The sequence below is a fragment of the Aulonocara stuartgranti genome (assembly GCF_965226115.1).
Source record: "Aulonocara stuartgranti genome assembly, chromosome: 12".
Classification (NCBI taxonomy): Eukaryota; Metazoa; Chordata; class Actinopteri; order Cichliformes; family Cichlidae; genus Aulonocara; species Aulonocara stuartgranti.
The window spans coordinates 24,600,808-24,616,924 of record NC_138948.1 but is presented as its reverse complement, the minus strand read 5'-3'; the positions used below and the strand labels follow the sequence as shown (position 1 = coordinate 24,616,924).

General features: G+C 39.9%; 3 protein-coding genes across 5 annotated transcripts; 2 read left to right on the top strand and 1 right to left on the bottom strand.

Annotated features, from left to right (window-relative positions):
* Positions 1-334: 334 nt before the first annotated feature.
* On the top strand, positions 335-5,913 carry med22 (mediator complex subunit 22). 3 transcript variants are annotated; one of them, XM_082556161.1, is made up of 5 exons: positions 335-443; positions 662-815; positions 1,479-1,559; positions 1,988-2,196; positions 5,229-5,913. In XM_082556161.1, the coding sequence occupies exons 2-5, from the start codon at positions 693-695 to the stop codon at positions 5,419-5,421; spliced, it is 606 nt and encodes a 201-aa protein (XP_082412287.1). In that variant the 5' UTR covers positions 335-443; positions 662-692; the 3' UTR covers positions 5,422-5,913. The 3 variants fall into 3 exon arrangements, with proteins under 3 accessions (XP_082412287.1, XP_082412289.1, XP_082412288.1); XM_082556162.1 differs by having other exon boundaries at positions 348-433; XM_082556163.1 differs by lacking the exon at positions 5,229-5,913 and having other exon boundaries at positions 1,988-4,858.
* Positions 5,914-5,977: 64 nt separating this feature from the next.
* cUnh9orf78 (chromosome Un C9orf78 homolog) lies at positions 5,978-9,715 on the bottom strand. Its single transcript, XM_082556159.1, has 9 exons — positions 9,553-9,715; positions 9,331-9,390; positions 9,161-9,212; positions 8,970-9,040; positions 8,811-8,888; positions 8,433-8,630; positions 8,132-8,268; positions 7,947-8,051; positions 5,978-6,383 (listed from the first exon to the last, which is right to left on the bottom strand). The coding sequence occupies exons 1-9, from the start codon at positions 9,627-9,629 to the stop codon at positions 6,286-6,288; spliced, it is 876 nt and encodes a 291-aa protein (XP_082412285.1). The 5' UTR covers positions 9,630-9,715; the 3' UTR covers positions 5,978-6,285.
* Positions 9,716-9,740: 25 nt separating this feature from the next.
* nfu1 (NFU1 iron-sulfur cluster scaffold homolog) lies at positions 9,741-15,857 on the top strand. The gene is made up of 8 exons (XM_082556160.1): positions 9,741-9,852; positions 13,116-13,216; positions 13,443-13,578; positions 14,657-14,723; positions 14,817-14,934; positions 15,045-15,108; positions 15,208-15,382; positions 15,509-15,857. Exons 1-8 carry the CDS (start codon positions 9,794-9,796, stop codon positions 15,539-15,541), a joined length of 753 nt encoding a protein of 250 aa, XP_082412286.1. The 5' UTR covers positions 9,741-9,793; the 3' UTR covers positions 15,542-15,857.
* Positions 15,858-16,117: the final 260 nt, after the last annotated feature.

Here is a 16,117-nt window from a genome sequence, read left to right as displayed (position 1 = left end):
ACATGTTGACTTTATGCAATCACAAAAATGGCATCTTAGATGAATTTTTAAAAGTACTTTTTGTTTTGGTTATTTATATATTTTACTCAAATACATTGCTGCTACCTTATGTCATTGGGAATTTTAAACTAATTTTAAACTAATAAACTAATTTTAAATTGTGTATATATAAAAATAAAAAAAACCACCCAGCACGCCCCTGCGGGCGGTTTATCCTTCAAGCTCGGGTCCTCTACCAGAGGCCTGGGAGCTTGAGGGTCATATTCATATATATATATATATATATATTCATGAGAGCAATTACCGGAGGCACCGGTAGAGTGCGGTGTTACAGGGAGATACCGGATGTGAGCACACAAATTTCAAGAGAAGGAGGAGGCGCTAACGTAGGAGTTTGTTTTACATGAAAACAAAAGTGATTGTAGAATATGTGGTAAGAAACGGTATGTAACAGTAATTCAATAATCCGTACTAAAGTGTATTCGTATACAGGTACAGATGTGAAAACTGTTTGAGAGCGAGACTTCGCTTTTGTTTTGAAAGCACGCGCCTTTCGGTGCTAGCTACTTGCGTGCTCGTTGATGATGTGTTTAGCCTTTTTTGTTTTATTGTAAACTTTATCGCCTAAAGGCGCCCGCGTGTGTTATTTCGGTGTACACAGGTGACGTGAGGTGTGTGTTTACCCGGGCACGATGACTACTCAGAGAGTGCTTCCTCAGAGCAAAGAGACTCTACTGCAAAACTACAACAAGAGGCTCAAAGATGACATCCGCTCCATTATGGACAACTTTACAGAAATAGTCAAGACAGCAAAGGTAACAGACATACTGTCACCTCCCTCTTTGTGTATTTTCGTGTTTTTACTACAATCAGAGCTGCTCACAACTCATTTCGTGCCTTGTTACTCGCATTTGAACATCATAATGTGGCAAAGGCGACCTGCTGAAGTTCAAAGCGAGCACCAACGAGCGCCAGTTCTCTGTGTGAAGGTGCAGTGTTAATGCCTGAAGAATGGCCAGAATATTTTAGGCTAATAGGAAGGCACTGGTAATTAAAATAACCAGTCCCTACAGTCGAGGTATGCAGAAGAGCTACAGCAGCAGAAAGTCGCACTGGACGGAACTGCTGTCAGCTAAGAGCAAGAAACTGAGGCTACAGTTTGTACAGATTCACCAAAACTGGACAACAGACGATTGTACAAACATTGCCTGGTCGGACTCTCGATTTCTGCCATGACATTTGGATGGTACGGTCAGAAGTTGGTGTAAACAACATGAAAGCATGGATCCATCCTGGTGCTGGTGGTGTAATGGTGTGGAGAATATTTTTTCTTTCCACACTTTACGTCCCTTAGTACCAGCTTAGTGTTGTTTAAATGTCACTTATTGGTTTCAAATTGGTTTACATTGATTAAGTGGACCAAATACAACACACCATTATGACGAGTATAATATTCTACCACTTATCTCTTTGTCCAGATTGAGGATGAGACACAGGTATCCCGACCTACTCAGGCAGAGCAGGACCATTATGAGATGCATGTCAGAGCAGCCAACATTGTAAGTACTGCAGAAAACGCCTGACAACACACTCGTATGCAACATATTCAGGGCTTTATTGTTTTTTATTTCTGTTACCTGTGGGGAAGAAAAAATCCAAAGCTGGTTACATCTGTTTCCAAGAAAGACTCCTTTGAATGAAAGGTTAACATATTATCCATGTAATTTATCATATTACTGTAAACATGTTGATGTGTGCACTAGCACTAGTCGAAGAGTCACATCTGGGGCTGCACTTTACTGTTGCAGTATCCTTTGTATTGAAATGTTGTAGTTTGTATGTAACTGACAGACGCATTACAGCCCTGTGAATGAATCGGTTTCTACACTTAGCGAAAAATCTTTTCTGTGCAGAAATTGACATTTTAACAAGTCATCACTATGATCATTTTCAAACCTGCTTCCCCTCTTCTATGTTTCTGTGCCAGGTACGTGCCGGCGAGTCCCTCATGAAGCTGGTCTCTGACCTGAAGCAGTTCCTAATTCTGAACGACTTCCCCTCCGTGAATGACGCCATCAGCCTGCAGAACCAGCAGCTCCGCTCGCTACAGGAAGAGTGCGACAAGAAGCTCATGTCACTCCGTGACGAGATTGCCATCGACCTGTATGAGCTAGAGGAAGAATATTACTCCTCCAGGTATAAATAGGCTCATACTTGCCCCCATCCCTCATCCCATTGCGCCTCTGTCGTCCCATTCCCAGCACCGCTGTTTCACATTTCACCATTTACACTGAGCCCTGGGAAGGGCTTGTGACAGTGTCTAAACTGAGCCTTTCATCAAAATTGTTATAGGTCTTTGTAATGAACCTCATCTCACCACAAGCGCCTTTACATTGTTACTATTTAGTGCGTGCCTTGACCTTTTTAAAAGAAATCATTATAAGAGATGATTAGAGGGAGGTCTTCAGTCTTAAAGTGGCATGCCCTTAAATATCAGCACTTTGGAACCAAAAACAGTAGATTTACTGATTTTACTTCTAATGGTTAGTGCTAGATCAAATCAACTAGAAGAGACACTATAGTCTGCTGTGATTAGTTGTTTCATGGATAGGTGACTGATGAAGCTCTTGGAAAAGATCTTGTTCATATTTTCATTGTCCCTTGTGATTAGTAGGCAGTCTGATTTAAAAACTACCCAATCACAGCAGAGCAACTAGTCACTGCCTAGGAACTAGTCTGCAGCGTCTGATGGCCTAGAGCAGGGGTGGGGGAACTCCACGCCTCAAGGGCTGGTGTCCTGCAGGTTTTAGATGTGCCCTTGATCCAAACAGAGCTGATATAGCCCTTGAGGCCTGGAGTTCCCCTCGCCTGGCCTAGAGAGATGTTTACCCAACATTATCTGGTAGACAGGAGAGATTCAGCATTTATAAATCTTAGTATTGAGAACTCCTTGTTCATTTATAGTAATAGAAAAAAATGAAAAGAATGAACAAAGTTTATTAAAAATCTATCATTTAAAGCACTTGATTTGCTGTTGTATCCATAGAGCTGGGCGATAGAACGATAACGATATGTATCGCGATATAACTTTTACTCGATAGAGAAATTAAGCTATCGCGATAGACCTCGCCGCTCTTGTCCTCAAAAAAAAAAAAAAAAAAGGTCAGCCAATCCAAATTAAGTAGCGCAGAGCCGCAGCGTCACGGCCGCAGCGTCACGGCCGCAGCGTCACGTCGCGTGACTTGTTACGTACAGCACAAGTGCCAAGCCGCACGTGTGTTTGTTTGGGAAGCAGCCAGCGGGTAATGGAGCCAGCGCATAATGGAGGAAATGAGTGTGCCGACTAGAAAAATCAACCGAGCGTGACCGAAGAGAAAACAGATGATGGTTCCAATGCCGGAGAGATTGTCAAACGGAAGAGCCATAGAAGTTCCGTAGTGTGAAGGTATTTCGGCTATTTCAAGTCTGACAAAAACAGAGTAGCGTGCACTGTAAATTGTGCCGAAAGCAAGTCTGGAAATACAATAAACTGGTGCATGCGTCACACTGCGCCACGTTATTGTTTCAGTGAAATGAATTTCTACAAGACTGTTACTGTTAATTCTACTCTCTGCAGTGTTTAAATGCTTACATATACACACAGTTACTGTCCCTCCACACATACGACTCGGTTCTGCTTCTATGCCCCAGCTTTGTTTACTTTTTCCCACCGAGGCTTCTAGACTTCTGATTGGCCAACATTTCTGCACGGTTAGGAATCTAGCGCCACCTGCTGCTTTGGCATGTTCATAGCAGCGTTTTCCTTCATTTCTGCCTTTATGTGTGGACGGGATTATTTTTTAAAACGAAAATGGAAAATCTCCGTTTTCAAAAATACCCGTGTACGTGTGGACGTAGCCTCAGTCTCTGACTGGAAGCGCTAATTCGTCATTCGGCTTTTGTCAGACTAAAGTAACTGTTAAAACTGTTTGAAAAGCTCAGCTATACAACAAGGAGAGATTGAGAATTTCCTTTTAGTTCTCAGTTTATTTGATATTGACAAAAGTTAGTCAGTTTTGTCTGTTCTTCTGTAAAACAAACTAAGATTTATTTTTAGAATTAATATTTTGTTTCTAAGTGGAATTGACAATTTAGTCTGTTTCGTTTGTCTTATTTTGAAACTTAAACGCTTTAGCGGCTGCCTTTTGTGTAGTTTGCAATATTTGCCTTTATTTATCTGAAAAAGTCTCATGTTCCTTAAGTACATCTACCCTGTTGAACTTATTATGGGAAATAAATATTTAAATAAAAACAAGCTGCTGATTATTTCACATTTTACTTGTGAGCAACGGCACATTTAAATCTTACAAATATAGTTATTTGGCTTATATCGTGATAGATATCGTTATCGCCTGAAATGAAAAAAACATATCGTGATATGAAAAAATCTCATATCGCCCAGCTCTATGTATCCATCGATGAATTGTTGAAATTTGCTGGGTGCTACAAAGAACACGTATATACATCTAAAGTCCTAAAGCTATATGGATTTATAGATATTTTTTTTCTGTGTGTAAAAGTATCATTTTAATCAATTTAAGATTATTTATATGTAGTATTTAAGTCAAATAAAGTTGTGATGGCCTTTTGTGTTATATTTTAAGGATGGTCTGTGCAGTTAAACACACACGTTTGCTGGTATTTATTTAGAGTTTCCACAATAATGTTTTTCATTCCGTCCCTAAAATCTAAAAGGTGTAACCTTAACATCAGTGTCAGCCACAGTCGCACGGTGCAGTTGTACATGTTTACCAGGTTTTGCCCGCTGTTCCTAGAGACCCAGGATGATTAAGAAATAAAGTAGAGACAAAATGTTGAAGTAGTTTGTCTTGTTTTCTGTGATCAAGTGTTAAGAGGTGTCTCTGAGCTCTGTTTGCATCATGCCAAATTGGGGTCTGCCATGCTCGGTGCACTTGCTCTGCTTTTCTGATCCATCAGCACTTGTTCTCACCCTTCTGCTGAGCTTAATCAACAGTCATCCCTCTAAATAGTAACACATGAATAAATTGCTGTTTTATGTTTAAGTTGTTTCTGGTGCTTCTGCATAACCTCTGTGCTTCTATCAAATGTGCTTTCACGTGCTCCTCTCTGAGTTGGTTGTGCTTGTTTCTGACCTGCTGCTCTCGTCTGCTCCTCTCTTTCTGTGCTGCACTGATTCTTTGCCTCCTGCTGGTTTCTGCTCTGCACAGCTACAGTCAGTGGGACAGCACTGACCTGCCTCTGTGCGAGGCCTACCGCCGTCGAGACAGTTGGGCCTCCGCGAACAGCAGCAACAGTTCTACGCACGGGGAGCGCGAGGACGTGGACGGGCCTCCATCTCAGGAGACGAACCCCCAGCACCACCTTAACGGACACGGGACCGCCTCCGTAGAGAAACCGTGAGGAGGAAAGGGGGACACCTGTCGGTTTGCTTTTGCCCAGTTTGGATCAGTTATAGCTTGTGAACCGTTGTTTGACTTGCTACTTTTTTGTATCGAGGACTTTAAAACTGGACTTAAACTTTGCAATGAATGGTTTCTTTTGGATTAACACATCACAAAAATAAGAGACTGTTGTATTAAACCACCTAAAATGCTTGTGTTGAGTGGTAGGCTCTTAAGTGCAACTGCTGCTTTCCAAGATCTGCATCAAGCCTAGTTACAAACTAGAAGATATATTTGATAAAGAACTCCACTGTAAAAAGTCTAGACTTGAATCACGTTCAGTAAAAGAAAATGAAGACAACTTTAAACTCACCTTTGAAACTCAAGTACTTTTTTATATTCCTGTGTTAGACTTTGCATTAAATGTATTTTATTTTTTTTAAGAATGGCATTGGTTTACTTTTGTCTGTTTAATTTAACTGCACATCAGATTAAATCAAATATTACAATATTTTTGGTTCTTTTTTTTATTTATTTTTCTGAAATCTTTAAACACAAATCTACAGCTAAACATGTAACAGTGGACACTTAAAAAGGGAAAAGTCACCGATTTAAAAAAAAATAAAAATAAATCCTGACCAGTTTAAGACCAGAATCTGCATCCTTAACATATTCCTGTCTTTTAAACTTAAGACAATCCTGAGCAAAAGAAATCATCTGAGACATTAACAACTGTACTGTATACAGACAAACAGCAGGAGCTATATACAATAATTACACGGTGTGGCCCTGATGTTAGAGCTATGCCATCAAAAGCCGTTTGGGATGCTCAAATGATTTATGGTCCAATCTTGAGTTTAAAATGGTTTTATATATATCCACATCAATATCGTCGATTCATCTTCTTGAACTTCTCATAGTGGTAGTCATCTGTAGCCTTCTCATTGTTTGGACGTTTGCGGTAGTTTGGTGGTGACGGAGCTGTGGATGAACAAATAAGTTAGAAATCAGATTAAAGGTTTCAAAAAGATTTTCAATAAATCCCCACACAGACACACAAGCAAATGGGGGATACCATTGAAAGTAAATTAAATGCAATGATTGTAATACAGTTTGTATCTAGCTTGGATAAAAAGAAGAAAATCCTGAAACTGAGAAATATTTTTGGAAATGCACAAGTGACAGTGACTTAAAACAAGAGTTTCACATTCTGAAAGGTCTGGCCCACAGGACAGTTTTCCACTTCAACTTAGACTTTATTCAATTTTGAGTTGGCAATGTTTTTGAAGTGTTTGAGTCTATGCAGTCATTCCTACTACAGATTCATGCCTGTTTTTAATTTACTGCTTCATGAGGGTCTCAAGGTCACAGCCTTCTAACTTCGTGTGCAGAGATTTTTCTTGATTCTGTGAAATTATTGTCATTATGAGTAGAGATGGCACGATACCACTTTTTAATGTCCGATTCGATATCATAAATTTGGATATCTGCCGATACCGATATGAATGCGATACAGTGTATTTTGTAATCAATAAAACTGTTTTTTATAAATATCTTGCTGTATTTTGTATAAGTTCATACTCAAGTTTGAAAAAAAGACACTGAAGCTATTCTGTTATACCTGTATGCAAAAAATACACTCCACCCAAAACATTTTATAGTTCAGCAACACTGATCAATCTAATAAATTTAAACCAACACCATCCTCCCTATTCTGGTATTTTAAAGAGTACTTACCTACCTAATTACTAGGGTTGCCAACTCCCAGCAAAAATATTAGGGAACCACCCCCCCCTCCCTTAATCGATGTAATCAACTTTAATTTAATGCAAGTGTAAAACAAATGCACAATAATCAATTATTTTTCTACAATATTTAAATAGATTCAACATCTTTCTTCAACAGAATTGCAGACTGCACAGATGGTACCTTCCCAAAGGAAAAAGTACTATAGCTTACTAGGGTGTATATTAGACTTATTAGTTGCTATATACAATAATGGATTTCTATACATTTAATCAGGTGACCACTTTTGTTGTAAGATTCAGATAATTATTTATTCAAAGTTTTTAAATGACATAAAGAAAAATATTTATTTGCGCCCCCCCTTTCCTTGTTAATGCCCAACATGGCCCCCGACAGGTCTCGCAGACAATAGCCGCTCTATCACGTGACATATACTGCTCCGACGCACCGAGCTGGGTTACGCCAAGTAGCGCGTTTTGTGAGGTGATTTTGTGATACTTCGGATCGGATTACATTTTTTATTTCTGTCCGATATCTGATCCAGTAATTTAGGTCAGTATCGGACCGATACGTAATATCGGATCGGTCCATCTCTAATTATGAGATGATAAAATCTCCAAATTGCTAAGATAATTTTCAGAAAACTTGACCTCTGACCTTGATCTCAAAGTCACAAAGCCGAGTGTCCATACTGCCTGCTCGCCGGGGTGATTCCACCCACCCATTTTCTTTTGTTTATCCAACTGTTATAGAACTATTTCTGTGTACTGAGCAGTGAGCGTATCTGTAGTCTCTTACCCTCTGGACCTGGTTTCTCTGTGTCGCCCACACGCAGCGGTCTTGCTTTGGGTTCTTCTTTGTGTCTGTGGTGTCTCTGCGGTGCATTTGCATCCTCATGATAGACTGAAAGAAAAAGTCAGCTTGATCAGTATAATCCGCTTTAATTTAGGTGTGGAATATCTCGCTCTCTTCAGATTACTTACATCGATTGTGTTGGACGTAGTTAACAGCGATGTTCGTGGGTACAAATGATGTGCCGTGGTCTTTTTTCTTGTTTCTTTGTTCTGCCAAAAGCTTTGCTTTTGCCTCCTCTGTCTGGATAATGTTCTTTATCTTTGCACTAGAAAAGAAATTACATACACAAGTTGCATTAGTAAAGCTACAAGTAAAAAGCAGCATTCGTTCATGCCATATCTCATGCAAAAATGCAGTTTTAGTCAAAAGACTCCTCTTGCTGAGTCTAAAATAAGTGTAGATGATTACTAGAATATTCTCGGTACATACTCAATGCCGAGATCAACTTCAGGGATGCCACTCAGCATCTGATTAGACAACATCTCCTCTGTCTTCTTGGCAGAATTGACTCGGATGTTCTCGGGCAGCTCGTACAGGTGGTCCTCTGGATTCTTCACTTTAACTTTATGCTCCTCAGCCTCCACCAGGCCCTTCTTCTTTTTTAGTTCCGTCTCAATATATTTCATCCTGTGAGGATAAATTTATGATAAAACCATGTTGTAAACAAGTGTGAGGGTATCTTGAATTGTGTCCTAAATGTTGGGGATTTGAAATGTCTCTTCTAAGTAATTTGTGCTATATCTAACTAAAGTGGAGGGAAAAGAATCAGACATTGGGACAACAAAAAAGAAAAAAAAGCACACATACATATCTGCATCCTCGTCTCTTCTGTTTGTCTCGGCTGAAAAAGACGTCCCCAGGTTGAGGTCTGTCTCATCTTCTGTCCTGAATACATAACATGAAATGATGACATATCAATGCACAGCTTAGAGCAATTATGCTAAAAATAGTTAAAAACTCACTTACATGTCTCTATTCCGGTCTTTCACTTTCTTCATGTCAACAATTCCCCCAGTCTTCAGTTTAAATGGGTCATTCTGTGCAGAATAATCAAATAATGTTAATAAACGTAAGTTCAAAAAACAAAACACCTTGGTTAATGAAGCTATATTACAATTTAAAATATATATATATATTTTACAAAACTGACTACCTACCTCAATTTCAGCCTCTGGTGGAAGTTTTTCTCCAACCAACAAGGCGGTCACACTAAATAAAAGAAATATTTAAAAAAAACTGTGATTGTAACTGCTCAAACCACAGACTGTAAAACTTCATGTAAAGTAACAGGATGAAACGTGTTCGTGGTTTGATTTATTTACGTTACCTGATTCCGGTCTGTCGTTTGCGCAAACTCTGTAGCTCTTTAGCCTCTTCCAACTTATGTCTAAACATCCATGAAACACAAACGATTGCAAACACATTACCTGGGCAGCTTGTATGAAATGCGACCACAAACTATCTGCGTTTAGCGATTAGCATTAGCATGCATAGCATTACTCTAAAGGGCTTTTTTTTTTTATTCCTGTGGTTAAACGGATGGCTCTACCTGACTTCTTCGGTGGTCTCATCCTCTTCCACATCGGACGAGTCCCTTCTCCTTCTAAAGTTTTTGCCACACGGCATATTTTTAGATACAACACAAAATTATTTCAGAGTTTTCTAGAAGCTGGACTTGAGTGTAGCTGCTGCTGGAATAAGAGGGGGGACGAACAAATGTACAATAATAGTGCGTCACGTCCCCTTATTTACCGCGCCACTTCCGTCGTGTTTAGATAACCATAACAAACATGGCGACTTACAGGCAGGTCGGCAGATTGTTGGGTATTTCAGCAAGACTTTCTCGTCTGTAAGTTGTTTTGTATTTATCTATATCTGCATTGTTTTCTGTTTTTGCTTTATTTCATGTGTGCATGAATGTGTCGGCATGTTAAGCATCAGGGTCAGGCAGGCTAACGGTAGCACGCTGGCTAAAAGGCGGAGTGACGCAGTCAGCTACAGAGCAGGGAGGTGTGGGGATGTTTTACTGCTTTAAACGTCTCCACCGTACAGCCGCTTATTAACACTTTAAAGTCGTCAGTATCAACCACAACAAACCTTTGCAAACTTAAAAAAATGGGGTTTTTTTTGTTTGTGTTGCACAAGTGCTAAAACTTTAGCCCGATTCTAATCTGCTTTTTCTGGATTATCCCGAGTTGTACACAGGGACACCGTTACTCTCGACAGTTCATATCCATAAGTTATTGCAGTTATTATAGTTAACAAAACTATTACAGGTTTTAGTATCGCTTAACTTGGTTTAAAAAAAATTAAACTGCCTTATCAGGCTTTCGTAGATATATTTATTTACACCTAAGAAGTTTATAACTGCACTGATTTTACTAAATCTTGCCTCTGACATATGCCCTTAATTCAATAAGTGATTAAAAAAAAAACCCAATCTGCACTCACTCTGTAAACTAACTCAAACTAAACTGGATTAAAACATCAAAACAAAATATAAATAACAATTAATTACAAAAGGCAAAACTAAAATAACTTTCTGCTGGTGTTTCTACGGTCTTATACACTCAGACACGTCATTACAAACGTCTTTCTAGTACTGGGTTGGACCCCCTTTGCCTTAAGAACTGCCTCAATTCTTCATGACATGACCAAAATGGTTGAGGAGTTAAGGCAATGTGAAGTTCACTTGGTAAAATTTAGGCCCTTGTTTGTTTTTTACCTTGTGAATTTCCTGTGCTACCATGATAAATTAAGTATCCCATGAAGCCTGTTTTCTCCTTCTTCTGGAACCATTTGAATTATGTCTTTAACAAAAACGGAAACAGTTACTGTCATTTAAAGAGCACTTGTAAATAAAGGGTTAAAGAAGCAAGCCATTATAACCACTTTCACAAAGGGATGTACATGGTGAGCAGCATGTCATTCCACGTATTCCCAATTTATCCTCAGATGGAAATAAGGGGCTCAAAGTATACTAAGAAAAAAATCTGCATGATTGCTACACTACCTGAAGCCTAAACCATTGATACAAGGCATGATGGAGCCATGACAAATCTGACCGTACTATCCAAACATCGCTGCAGAAATTGAAATTCATCCCGAATAGGGATGGGTATCGTTTAGGTTTTATCCGATACCGGTGCCAAATCGGTACTTTTGAAACGGTGCCGGTGCTTAAACGGTGCTCGAACCGGTGCTTAAAGAACAGAGAACACAAAATTGGTCCAAAAACCTCTCGTGTTCAGCTGTTTTTTTTTTTTTTTTTTTGTAAAAAGATAACAATGTGTGCCTTTTCTGCAGCTATGGGGCATATATGGTGTCACTCTTGGCTGGAAGCAGTGCTTAAACAATGGAAAAAACACAAACTTTGTCCAAAACCTCTCATGTTTAGCTGTTTCCCACTTTTTCTTTGGTCATTTTAGCCTTTTTGGCCAGGGTGAAGGGAGCATCTGCCATCAAACAAGAGGACAGCCGCATGTAGCTATGATGATGTTTGCTAGTTCACCTTACATGCATTAATGTAATAACGTGGTTAGCCTACTCAACGTAAATTACACACGAACAACATGAAGCTACTCATGCAGAGAAGAACGGCTGCTGCTGCCATCATCATCCTCATCATTTCTGCTACACTGGCAGAGCTAGGGGCCAGGACTCTATTCTTCGGGTTTTTGGGGGATGTTGCTCCGGGTCCGATAACTGGCAACCCACCCGACGTGCACGGTGTGAGGTCTCGCAGCAAGCTATCAAATACGGCGCATTTCTGGGTTTAAAAAAAAAACGCTATGCGTCGCCAGCTGTTTAATCGGATTCTTGGTGTTACCTCCTTTGACAGTATCACAGTATCAGCTTAAAGCACTTGTTGCAGGCTGCTGAGTTTGCATATTTTGCTATGAAGTACAGCCAGACTTTTGACCGCTTCGCCTTGGACATTTTTAATCTGTGGCTCTGCTCTAACAGAACGTACGTACCTGGCCCCGCCTACTATCCTCGGAAACGTAAAATGATTGGCTAAAAGTGTATCACAGCTCAGGAAAAAAAAGCACCGAAATAAAGCACCGAAATGTGCGCTGCTTTTCGGTCTGGTTACTACCGTTTATGTCAGAACCGGTGCCATCATGGCACCGGACACCGGTACCCATCCCTAATCCCGAATGTACAGATCAACTGTAATCTTTTTCTTTTTTTTTGTTTATATGTATAAAAGAAAAATTCTTAATAAAAAAATATTGTTTAAAAAAAGAAATTAAAATTCATGAGACCAGGCAACGATTTTGCAGTGCTCCATTTTCCAATTTTTGGTTAATCCTGTTTATTGTTCTTAGCAGACAGGAGTGCCACACAGTGTGCTCTTCTGCTGCTGTAGCCCATCTGTTTCAAGCTTCAATGTGTCTTGCATTTGGATAAGGTCTTCTGTTGTAATAAGTTGTTATTTGCATTTGAATTTGTATCAGGTTCATTCTCATTTGACCTCTGACCTTAACAATGTGCTTTAGCCCAGAGAACCATTGTTCACCAGATATTTTCTCTTTATGACAATTCTCTTTAAACACTGAAGATGGTTGTTTGGGAAAATCCCAGCAGATCAGCAGGTTCAGGCAAATCTAACACCAAATAAAAGTAACAGACAGATTTCTGCTGTTGTCCACTTTCCTTGCATATCATATACAGTGCCATTTTTGCCTGTAATTGTATAGTGTATGTCTGTGTTTTCTATTTTGTAATTCAAATGTCTTATAAAAATAAATAAATTTTTAGTTATCAGTGAAATGATACAGACAGTTCTTTCTCCTTGGCTAAAGTAAGACAAATACTGATTGCACAGTGTATCGTTTTAAGCTCTGCATGACCCCTTTGGTTGTTTTACGTGTTGCCTTATGCAACAGTTTGTAATACAGTTTTGTACAAACACTGTGCACCAAATCATTTTAGTGGATTAGTCTCACCACACCTTCATGTTTTGAAATCATTATTTCACCGCTCCAGAGAGGAAGGCATTAGATGAAGTGAGCTGGCACGGGTGCTTGACATTTTGATTTCTAACACCATTCATTTATCAGTGTGAGCTGGGCTGTATTAAATGTCTTCATCTGCTGCATTTTTCAGTCTTGCTGTCAGTGGGTTTCAGAGCACTGGATTACACTTGCCTTCACATACCACGGGAGTTTCAAACAGATGGCCCTCAAACCCCATCTGGATTGTTCCTGGTTTGTATTCAGAATAATCACATGTGTAACATTGAATGTGTTAATACTGGAGTGATTGTCTTGAACCCAATAGATGCAGCTGCTGTTTGAGCAGGTGCCTGTAGGACACGTGACATTAGCCTTGCAGTTCAATAAAGTAAAGAGTTGCTGCACAAAATAAGGACACCGTCTAATGAAAAAAGGTGATTTATGTTGCATTCTTCTTCTTTGTTTTTTCTCTTCCCAGGAAGGACCATGTTTGTGCAGACGCAGGATACACCAAATCCAAACAGCATGAAGTTCCTGCCTGGCCGGACAGTTCTTGAAACAGGAACTATGAATTTTGCGGGCCCTCGTGAGGCACACTGCTCACCTCTAGCCAGGTATGTGAGATTACTGGTCTGAGAGAAATGCCTGATGTCAAACAGTCATCTTAGCATAACAGATGTAGGTAGATGAGTTTTAATACATGCGGTCAGTGCGGTGGACAGTGCACACGACAGGTGAAATAACTGACTGGGTGGAGTGGATGGAGATGAGTGTCAGGGGTGATTTGTGACAGAGGAAAAGCAGCAAGAGTGAATGAGACATTTTACAAGATAGTAGTGAGACCTGCTATGATGTATAATTTGGAGACAGTGACCCTGACAAAAAACAAACAAACAAAAAAAAAATAGAGATGACAGAGTTGAAGATGCTAAATATTTTATTTAGAGTGATCAGGATGGACAGGATCAGAATGAGCATGTCAGAGGGACAGCTCAGGTTGAGCAGTTTAAACACAAAGTTGGAGAGCCAGGCAAGGCTGAGATGGTCTGTGCAGAGAAGGGTTAGGGAAGTGAGATGTGCAGAGAAGTGATAGTGGATATGCTGCACAAAGGGTGTTGAATATACAGCTTCCAGGCAGGAGGAAAATAGGTGGACCTCCAGAGAAGGTTGGTGGATGTCATGTAGGAGGACATTAGTGTGACAGTGGAGAACGATGGAGATGGAGGCAGATGATCCACTGTGGAGCAGCCAGAAGAAGAATGGATTAATAGTTTGACTTCTGCTAGTCACATGACAAGATTGATTTACCAGTACATGCCTTGTTGGTAGGGCAGTAACCAAGGCAACATTTATTATTACCAAATATAAAAAAGGTATAACCTCTGATACGCACAGAAACAGTAGACCTCTCTTCTCACAGCCCAGCACGCTGCTGATTCACGTCCTCAGTGTAACACTTTTACCTCTACTTGATCTTTATGACACTGCGGTGCAACAATTTTGAACAGAAATATTATTTTCTAATTCTATTCCCATTAAAATATTATGTTAATAAATGTGACTGATACCTGCACACAATTTGCACGTCTATATGTGTGTATTTATTTGTTACAATCATTGCACAACCTTCTGTATTAAGTGTAAGATGAATCTTTAAGTGTGGCGTAATAAAACCTCAGTGATTGTCTTCAGGCAGCTTTTTAGGATCGATGCAGTCAAGAGTGTGTTCCTGGGCCCTGACTTTATTACCATCACAAAGGTAAAGCCATGCCCAGTTTGTAAGAATTGGCACTGGCACAGCTTGGCATACCACAACTAAGAATAGGTTGGTTTCTCATCCTTCTTCGTTTAGGCTGACCCAAATTTGGAATGGAAGGTAATTAAGCCTGATGTGTTTGCTACCATTATGGACTTTTTTACCTCCGGGCTTCCTGTTGTAAACGAGGACAGCCAGCCAAGCCCAGATACAGGTATGGTTTTCAAACAGCTGTGGTCTACCCATTATTAAAACATCAACTTAGACAGAAATAACAAGCTGCTTTGAATGCTGAGGAACAACAATCTCTGCCTCTCCTTTCAGCACCGTCAGACGACGACGACGAGGTAGTTGCTATGATTAAAGAACTACTAGAGACTCGAATAAGGTAACTACTCATGAAGGTGCACTATGACCTCAGGGCCTGTTGCTTCCTATGCTTTTTGGGTTTTTTGCCTAATACAAGTCAATGTTCTCACTCTGTCAGGCCAACTGTGCAAGAGGACGGGGGAGATGTTCTATACCGCGGATTTGAAGATGGCATTGTTAAACTGAAGCTGCAGGGCTCTTGCACCAGTTGCCCCAGTTCAATTGTGACTTTGAAGAGTGGCATCCAAAACATGCTACAGTTTTATGTACCTGAGGTTGAATCGGTGGAACAGGTTTGTTGTCTTTCTCTCATTTGATTTTAGGACACTGTTAATTTTTAAGATGTTAATCCTGACATCTTGATTTATATTTCATGTTCAGCACTTGAGCTGTAAAGAGCTTTTATGCGTGTCTTCCAGGTGAAGGAGGAGGAGGAGGCTGCTCAAGTCTGAACCACTGAAATCATACACATTCCTGTCTCTACCAGCTACCGACTTTAATGCAAGCAATAGTTGCAATAAAATGTGTTTGATAGCACAGCTGTGTGAAAGAAACGGTCACCATTATCAATTCAGATGTAATCTCGTATGTGTTGTTTCCCAGCTGTTTGGGTTTTTTTGTACAGTGACAGTATTTAACAAGAATAGCCCAGTCACAGGAACAGCTGACTGGAATAATTTATTACTCCACATCTGTCAAGCAAGAAAAGCAGCCTTTTAGTTTTAAAATCAGTATATTATATGTGTATAAATAAAGTTTGTTATAATATTTTGTGACCATTTGTCTGCTTTGTTGTACATAAGTGTTCCAACTAGTGGCCTAGTTGAAGATGCTCAGATTCCCATTGACAATGACCAATATGGACAGGACTACAAATGAGTACGTCAGGGGGACAGCTCGAGTTGAGCAGTTGAAACACAAGAGGACGGATGGTTGATATACTGGACAAAGGTTGTTGAAGATGTAGCTGCCAGGCAAGAGGAGGACATGCAGAGGGTTGGTGCGGCATAAAAGGATACTACCAATAA